The sequence below is a fragment of the Limulus polyphemus genome, unplaced genomic scaffold (genome assembly GCF_000517525.1).
Source record: "Limulus polyphemus unplaced genomic scaffold, Limulus_polyphemus-2.1.2 Scaffold12491, whole genome shotgun sequence".
NCBI classification, from domain to species: Eukaryota; Metazoa; Arthropoda; class Merostomata; order Xiphosura; family Limulidae; genus Limulus; species Limulus polyphemus.
Genome location: NW_013678101.1, coordinates 1 through 9,666, shown reverse-complemented (window position 1 = coordinate 9,666; position 9,666 = coordinate 1). Strand labels below are relative to the sequence as shown.

General features: G+C 34.9%; 1 protein-coding gene across 1 annotated transcript; it reads left to right on the top strand.

The window, feature by feature from the left end:
- Positions 1-979: 979 nt before the first annotated feature.
- Positions 980-4,973, top strand: LOC111083970 (synaptogenesis protein syg-2-like; the record flags this gene model as incomplete). Its single annotated transcript, XM_022380725.1, has 3 exons — positions 980-1,132; positions 2,875-3,042; positions 4,683-4,973. Coding segments are annotated over 3 exons (612 nt in total), but the record flags the coding sequence as incomplete, so codon positions are not given.
- Between the last annotated feature and the right edge of the window lie 4,693 nt (positions 4,974-9,666).

The following is a 9,666-nucleotide window of genomic DNA, read 5'->3' as shown; positions in this document are numbered from 1 at the left end:
TTTATTCTTTCCCGCCGGCAAACTTCAGTTGTTAACTGCCTGTACTGTGTGTGTGTGATTCACATTTAAAACTATTTTTATACAGTTTTTACATCATTTGTTAGTGTGAAAACTGTTTAGAACATTAATAAGGTATCAAAATCGTTCTTGTAAAATATAATAAGAAAAACGCTTTTGCAGCCGGAATTTTCGCCTATCCGGTATTCCCCAGATCTGGTTGGTGCCGGATAATAAAGTTTCTGATGTAGTTAGTACAAGAATGGTTTCGAAGTTGTTTTTTTAAACTAATATTCAAGTACACGCAGTTCTTAATTAAAAACGGTTTTAAGCCATTAATTATCTTTATATCCACGAATCAATAACTTCCACAGACAAATTACAAAAAACAAAAGTTGTGAATATACTATTCGCTGTTGACAAACTCTACCGAAGTACTTAGTGCCTCGGGAAAAGGGAAGTTTATTTAGAAGTATACTTACAGTTAGTTGTGATCTTATTTCATGCGTAAAAATAATTAATTGTCAATTTGTTTCTGAAATATTTCTAGAGAAAGCCATAGAAGAACAAACGCTTTAAGTATAAATTAAAAGCTTCATCTATCAATATAAATTCTAAGAATGTAAGCAAGGAGGAATATGTTATGTCAACCACACTGCCGACGAAGCCTTTTGTGTAATACCAGAGCTCATCAGACCGGTCGTGATGCGTCAGAGTCTCTCTAAATATAAATATCGTCGATTTTTACTGAACCAGATTAAACAAATCATTTTTAAGGTATTATCACTGTTATCTAGGTAAGCTACAAAAGAGATGTTTAGGATAAGAATGAATGACACAACATTACATATTTTAGCTTATACACGTTAGTCACAAATTGTTCTTTGGTAGATATAGAGATTGATCAGATATAGAACTTTTCTTTTAACTGTTATTTTTGTCTCCAACAACTTCGTTTTTTGTTGTTTTTTTTCCAACACAGTCCCTCCGAATCTCCTTACAATTAATGGAAGTCCAAGACACGTGGTTCTTCAGATAAAGGAAGGAGAACGTGCTAATTTAACGTGCAGTGTTGAGAACAGCAAACCTCCGTCACGTTTAAAGTGGTATCGAAACAGAGTGGAACTGATACCTGGTGAGGGCCTTATGGTGTATTGTATATAGGTTTCCTTTCATACTTTTCTGTATATGATGGGTTGTACAAGTTCATATATCACAACTAGGTTCAAATATGCACTTAAAATAGTGAGTTAAGCTTAATTCTGACGTTCCTCCCGAGAATTTCTCACTGATAAAATTAAGTAAAGCTATTTCCACCCTGTCGTTTATTTATTATCACTCTACGATTAAAGATAAAACAACATCGTTCAAGTATCTTTACAAACTCGTCTCTCCTCTTGATTACGTTTAGACATGATGCACTTATATAAATCTTCAAAATATGAGGATAGTTATCTTCACTGTAAACGTATCTGCTTGTTTTATTATTTCAATTCTGGCTTGGTGCTAAGCTTTAAAGGCTTATAACGCTAAAAATAGGGGTTCGATCCATGTGTTGAGTACAACGCAGAAAGTTTATTCATTTAGTACATTATTTATGAATGATTTATCTAATTCTATTTTTTTTAAATTTTATTCTATAAGTAATTTTCATAAAGGTTGTAGGTAAATCAATATTATATTTCAAACAAAAGACCATGATAAACTTTTTTTCTCCTGGTTATTTATAATATAACCGAAGCTCTGTTTCACCTCTAGAACATTCGGGCAACATGATTGAATGCACCTTCTTATGTTGAAGTAAAATATCTCCAAAAATAGGACTGTAAATCAACATGTGAATGAATAAACCTTCTTATAGTGAAGTAAAATATCTCCAAAAATAGGACAGTAAGTCAACATGTGAATGAATACACCTTTCATAGTGAAGTAAAATATCTCCAAAAATAGGACACTAAATCAACATGTGAGTGAATACACCTTCTTATGTTGAAGTAAAATATCTCCAAAAATAGGACAGTAAATCAACATGTGAGTGAATACACCTTCTTGTGTTGAAGTAAAATATCTCCAAAAATAGGACAGTAAATCAACATGTGAGTGAATACAAATTCACTCACATGTTGATTTACTGTCCTATTTTTGGAGATATTTTACTTCAACATAAGAAGGGCACCTTTTCATAGTGAAGTAAAACATCTCCAAAAATAGGACTGTGAACAATTGCAAGATAGTAATATGTTTATAGGCTTAAAATTTAATACTCATCACTTGAAACTAAACTTTAATCATATTGACTAGTCCAGAAGAATCGTATTGGCCTTGTAGCAAACAGTGCTTCGAATAGAACATCAAAAATTCGAGCCACGATAAACTGCTGAATGCATTCCTTACAGTTATGGGGTATTATAAGTGTGACGGACAATCTCGCTTTTTGATTAAGAGTAGCCGTATGGGCGGGGAGTGCTGCTGACTGCCTGCCCTCTTCTGTTCTCTGATTTGGCTCGTTAGCCTTTGTGTCGCAAAAGATTGCAGTCTGATGTTTATTAGACACATTGTCATACTCTGAAAGAAGGGAACAAAAGGCAACAGTACAAGGCAACAGTAATTAATTATATCAGTAGGCATTACCACTCAAAGAAGGCCGTCTTACCAAAACGTTTCAAAAGAAAAATAACTTTGATGACTTACTAGTGCCGTATTTCAGGCCTACCTATACAGGTTTAATGTGGACTTTAACATTGTACAATATTACAATTGTTAGACTCCATTTTTATGTTTTATTGTAATAATAAAGTGACAGTTTTTTTTAAATAGTATAGTAGGGTTAACGTATGTGTGTGTGTGTTATTTGGTTTTGTTGTTTCTATTGCACAGACGCTGCTGAAACGTCCATTCGTGAGGAAAAAGGAAAACTCGTGACCGTTTTGAGTACCCTGACACTTTATCCCAAAATAGATGATGACCAGGCGACCTACATCTGTGAAGCTGACCATTCAGCACTGTCTAATCCTTTGACATCTTCTGTTACCATAAGTGTCCTTTGTAAGTGTCCACAAACTATAGATTTAGAAACATCTTGTACAAATCTACAACGCAAGAAAAGGGGGCAGTTTGGAGGATTGATTTCGAAATATTAGAACTTTAAAATAACTGAACTTATCTTATTTTACGGCCGCGCATAAAAGTGATGGAACCGTTCATGTAGATGTGTACATGAACCTTCAACATTTAACGAAATTAAACACCGAGGACTCAAATGTGATGTATTTTTATCTAAGCCTAATTATTACACGAACCTCAAGTTTCAGCGACAGATCATACATACCCAGTTCTAACCTCACGAGTCTTTCAAATACCGCAGTATCAGAAATACGATAATTAAAATGACCTAACCATTTTAAAAGATTATGACTTTTCCTTACGTCATCGGCTGGTTAATTAGTCCAGCAGAGTTTCCTCAGCAACGTATAGGAGAATACGTTTTGGATTGTCATAGTTTTAATTAAAATGCCATCTACCGAAGCTAACGAGTTTATCGTCGTTAGAAGTCTCTGTAAAAGAGTAGTAAAAGAACATCGAAATTTCAAGAGATTTTCTCTCGAGTTACTAATGCACATGAGTATTTATAAAAGCCATTTGCCAACAGAGCGAAAGGTATAACTTGTATTTAATTACACGACTCAAAAATACGTAATAAAGAACAATCTTTCTTTGAAGTCTTACCACTGTTGCAAATTTATTTATGAACATTACTGAAGGAACATAAAGATTTACTAAGAATTCGACATATCTAAATAAAGCAAGGGAGTGTAACTTAACAGAAATTATCCCTCATTTTATAGCTTATCGTTTTTACATGTCCAACTTTTCAGTGCCAGTTATAGAGTTAATGTAACATTAATGAGTTAATTCGCTTGGTTTCTAAGACTTTGATTACCAAGTGTTATTATTTAATTCCAATGAAATTAAATTTATTATGATTAACAGAGGGCCTCATCATCTCCATTTTGTACAATTTGGGAATGAGTGAAGGCTGCTATTAGAACTTACGTCATGATGAACTGCATCGCTAACCATTTGAATCTTTTATTAAAGTAATTCATGATTTAAAGAAATGTGGGGAGCATTAAAGGACCATTCTCTTATTCATAAGTATAAACTTTATCTATTTTTTTTCCGCATGTAATAAAGTTAAATGAAGCTAATTCAAAACAACAAAGATGCAGAACTGTCACTCGCACTAATAATCATCTTTTGTTTTGTATGTTTTCATTCTACGACATGTGATCGGAGATAAATGATCTTAGTAGAAGTTGAATTAATGTAATAAACTGTAAGTTTTTAATGGTTTCCTTTAAAGATTTCCCACAAAATAACTATTTTAACATAATACAATTAACGACAGGGGGAGTATTGTATTAAAGTGGTATCAGTTAAAGTTTTTTTACTACTTATATACATATACATCGTTGTATTTAAAACGGAAATGTTAAGCGTTATTTATGGATATTTATATCGGAAGCTAACCTTGTCTTTCTGTAGCTTTGATGGTATTGTAGTTAATCAAAATGTCTTTGTTCTACGGATACGTTTTCGCTATCTGGTTTTGCAGCAGGTTTTTTTTTGTTTATGGTTAATTTGATGACAAAGATTAATCCTAGTATTACGATGCTTATCCGCAGATCCTCCAGGAAAACCAGTTATAACCGGATACAGAGAAGGACATGTCTTGGTGAAAGGAGAACGCTTGTCTCTGCTGTGCACATCTAAAGGTGGAAATCCGCCAGCTATTCTGATGTGGTTTAGATCAGGTGAACGGTTGGATACCAGCTACGTCACCCGTTCAAGAAAGACCGTCAGTATTTTAAGGTTTAGAGTCACTGCCGCTGACAACAAAGCAGAATATCGCTGCGAAGCGAAGAGTCCTCTTGTGAACCGGTCCTCCTCCGAGTTCGTAACTCTCTCCGTCCACTGTAAGTTCGGGGTCATTCACTTTGTTGGTGGGAACCTGTTGTTTGTGGAGAGTGAAGGGAGTTGTTTTGTTGTGCCCACCACGAGTATCAAAACCCGGTCTTTAGCATTATTGCCTTCAGACTTATCGCCGAACCGTTGAAAGGGGGGGGGGGGTCCAACAGTAAGGAAGATGTGTAATTTTCAAATAAATATAATTAAACTATAACTGGGGTTTTAAATATAAATACAGTTTTTGTTTTGTTGAATTTCTCGTAAAATTACTTGAAGGTTATCTGTGCTGTTCTTCAGTGATTTTGAAGTGACAAACTGCAGGGTGCGAATAGTGTATTGACCGTAACATTATAACGCTCTCACGGATGAAAGGGCAAGTATATTTGGCGACGGATTTCAATCCCACATCTGGTAGATCGATCCCACATCGAGCGCCCTAACCACCTGTATGATTAACATAAAGTTCGTTATTGTATAAAGCTACGTTGATTTATACGTTAAAAAAAGTATTTGTTGCCATTAGCTCATGTTTAATATTAATTACACTAGGGGCAATGTTATGACACGCTCCACACGTGCCGAGAAGAGGCACGTATAACTAGTTGACGCTAATAGATTAGAAAGAGAGCAGCTAGTCAACGGTACCCACCGCCAACTCTTGGGCTACTCTTTTACCAAAGAATAGTGGGATTGACCGTACCATTATAACGCCCCCACGGCTGAAAGGGCGAGCATGTTTGGTGGGACGGGAATTCGAACTCGCGACCCTCGGATTGCGAGTCGAGCGCCCTAACCACCTGGCCATGCCAGGCCTAACAATGCTTTGACAGAACACAACCTGACCAAGTACGGACTGACCATTAAATAAGATATTATTAACAAGGGAACATTTAAAACACGACCTTTGTGATGGGTGGATTACAAAAACTGTACTTTTAGAAAAACACAAGCCGCCAATTAATCGAGATCCAATTGCATTATTTCTTGTGTGTACAACTTTGTAACTTTGATTTGATATTTATTGTTGTCTAATCAGTTTTTCTTTTTGCTATAAGTTTACTCTTATTTACATAATAATTGTGTTTTCTATTTTTTTTTCTATTGTAACGTTAGGGGCATTTATCCTTATCCGCGTCCCATTGCCGCGAAGAATGCGCACCGTACTTTGTGATCGCGAATGTATTGTACGAGTGACGGTCAAATCGCACAATTCAGTCAAGCAAGAGTAGCCGAAGCGTTGGCGGTGGGTGCCGTTGACTAGCTGCTCTCTTTCTAATCTATTAGCGTCAACTATGTGAAGGTAGCCACAGTTTAGCTTAACGTTAAACTTCTAGAACAATAAAATATACTGTGGAAAAATCATACTTCACAAACTTATGTATAGCACGTGTCAGAAATAAACTTTCCGTCAAATCTGTTCCCTCTGTCATCATTTTCTTCTAGTGTGTGCTAAAAAAAATCATCCTGAGAAAAGCGAAAGCTGGAATGTCCAGACAATAAATCTGAATACTCCTAAAAACGATCGTTTGTTTTTTCAGAAAGATGAATGTTTGAACGAAAGGTTGTGTTAATGGCTGAAAGTACAAGAAACTTGGCACATATTTAAATGAATAATCAATTGATAGACCCCTTAAGCCCTTATAATTTAAAAACAAAAACTATTTTCTTGTTTGTTTTCAAAGAGGCGTTTAAATCTTCATCTAATACTGAGCAATATTAAGGTTTACTGATTATTCATCCGTACGGAGTATCGTAAGCCTGTGAATAAAAACATACCCATGGTAATAAAAATCGCCAGCTTGTTGAACTGATATATCGTAAGATTACGCCTGGAGTAAAATGTAAGTGAATGGTAATATTACATAAACATTTTCAACTGTGTTTACAAAATATTGATTTCAAATAGAACAAGGGTTTACTAGGACCGACGAGATATTTCATGTTCTTATTAAACTGATTTCTTTACGGTACAAAACGATTTCAAGTCTTAATTCTATAATTATGCATTACGAGACAAAATATCGTAAATTGAATAAAAATTTCCATCTCACCCCCTGGTGGCTCAGCGATAAGTCAGTGGGCTTATAACGCCAAAAATCCGGTTTGGATACCCTCGGCGGGCAGAGAACTCTTTATGTAGTTTTGTGCTTTATAACAAACAGTTTGTTTGTTTGTTTTGAATTTCGCGCAAAGCTACACGAGGGCTATCTGCGCTAGCCGTCCCTAATTTAGCAGTGTAAGACTAGAGGGAAGTCAGCTAGTCATCACCACCCACCGCCAATTCTTGGGCTACTCTTTTACCAACGAATAGTGGGATTGACATTATAACGCCCCCACGGATGAAAGGGCGAGCATGTTTGGTGTGACGGGGATTCGAACCCGCGGCCCTCATATTGCGAGTCGAGTGTCTTAACCACCTGGCCATGCCAGGCCCATATATAACAAACAGATAATAAAAGGTTTCACAACAAGACGAGCCCTCTAGTGGGAACTAACGGCTCTTGTTAACTCAGCTAAGTCGATAACAAAGGAAGTCAACCTGGTTCAATTTATGACATTACGAATACCTGTAGTCAGTTTATATTAATTTATGACATTATGAATACCACTAGTCAGTTTATATTAATTTATGAATACATCTAGTCACTTTATATTAATTTATGACATTATGAAGTGTTTTTATACATAATATGCGTCATTAATTCATAAATTAATTATCAGAAGCTATTAAGAACTGAACTATGTAGATATTCCTGCTCCGTAAACAATATACTTTTATGTTCTTCCCTTGTGTGAGTTCTCGAGTCTTCTTAGCCTGTTGTAAAACAACGTTTTACATGTTGTGCACGAAGAAACTCCGAGTGCCATACGTACATTGAAAACTGGTGGTCTAAATCGTTTTCCTGCACCGAGAAAACATGAAATTGGACGTACAAACAAAATAATGACTTCACCATGTAAAATATATACACGAAGTTTCTTGTCAGTTTATATTAATTTATGACATTATGAATACCACTAGTCAGTTTATATCAATTTATGACATTATGAATACCTGTAGTCAGTTTATATTAATTTACGACATTATGAATACCTCTAATCAGTTTATATGGTATTCATAATGTCATAAATTAATATAAACTGACAAAACACTTGTTTTAACTGCTTGTTAAAAATAATTCTGTGGCTTACTAACAAAAATTAATACTTTAATGATATACCATTCATAAGCTTGAAGAATTTACCTGCCTGGTGATAGTGAGGGTTAGGTTAGAAGACGTTATCCATCCACTGCTAACATTTCTAGTAGAGTCCTCCCCGCCAGTGACGGGCTCCCCATCCACTAGCCAGCTCAGTTGAGTTGCCGGGTTACTAGGAGTGGTTATACATACAACTGTAATAACCTCCCCTCTTCTTGCATTGGAAGGCCCATTTAGGTGCACCTTTTCGGGGGGATCTAAATCGGAGAACAAGGAAAAAAATTCTCGTAAAGTATTTCAAAGAAGATGAAACAAAGTTTCTCACTTTATAGGATTAATATATAAACTTATGACATTATGAATACCACTAGTCAGTTTATATTAATTTATGACATTATGAATACCACTTGTCAGTTTATATCAATTTATGACATTACGAATACCACTTGTCAGTTTATATTAATTTATGACATTATGAATACCACTTGTCAGTTTATATTAATTTATGACATTATGAATACCACTAGTCAGTTATATTCAATTTATGACATTATGAATACCACATAGTAGATATTACACGAGGACGTGAAAGGCAGTGCTTAACATGCAACGTGTCATCTCTTTGCTTAGATAACGACTCAAGGAAACGAAAGCTACTTTTTTATTTTTAAAATGACCGTTAAACGCGTACTGCTGACTAGACATTAATCTCTTTTTTTTTGTCCCATAATGAAACTTCCAAGTCATTCATGGACAAAAAAAGTCCTCTGTGTTCTTTCCTTGGTTTAATGTGTTGTAGTATGCTAAGAAATAAGTACCACAAAAAAGTACTGTTTTGTAAATCACACTTCTTTCCCAAAATCGTTAAGTGGTTAGTCTTTGTTGCCTTAGTATCTTGTTTCATTGAATTACCGGCCGTTTATTTATTGTTGCCTTAGTATCTTGTTTCATTGAATTACCGGCTGTTTATTTATTGTTGTTATAGTATCTTGTTTCATTGAATTACCGGCTGTTTATGTATTGTTGTTTTAGTATATTGTTTCATTGAATTACCGGCTGTTTATGTATTGTTGTTTTAGTATCTTGTTTCAGTGAATTACCGGCTGTTTATGTATTGTTGTTTTAGTATATTGTTTCAGTGAATTACCGGCTGTTTATGTATTGTTGTTTTAGTATATTGTTTCATTGAATTACCGGCTGTTTATGTATTGTTGCCTTAGTATCTTGTTTCATTGAATTACCGGTTGTTTATGTATTGTTGTTTTAGTATATTGTTTCAGTGAATTACCGGTTGTTTATGTATTGTTGTTTTAGTATATTGTTTAGTTGAATTACCGGCTGTTTATGTATTGTTGTTTTAGTATCTTGTTTCATTGAATTACCGGCTGTTTATGTATTGTTGTTATAGTATATTGTTTCATTGAATTATCGGCTGTTTATGTATTGTTGTTTTAGTATCTTGTTTCGTTGAATTACTGGCTGTTTATGTATTGTTGTTTTA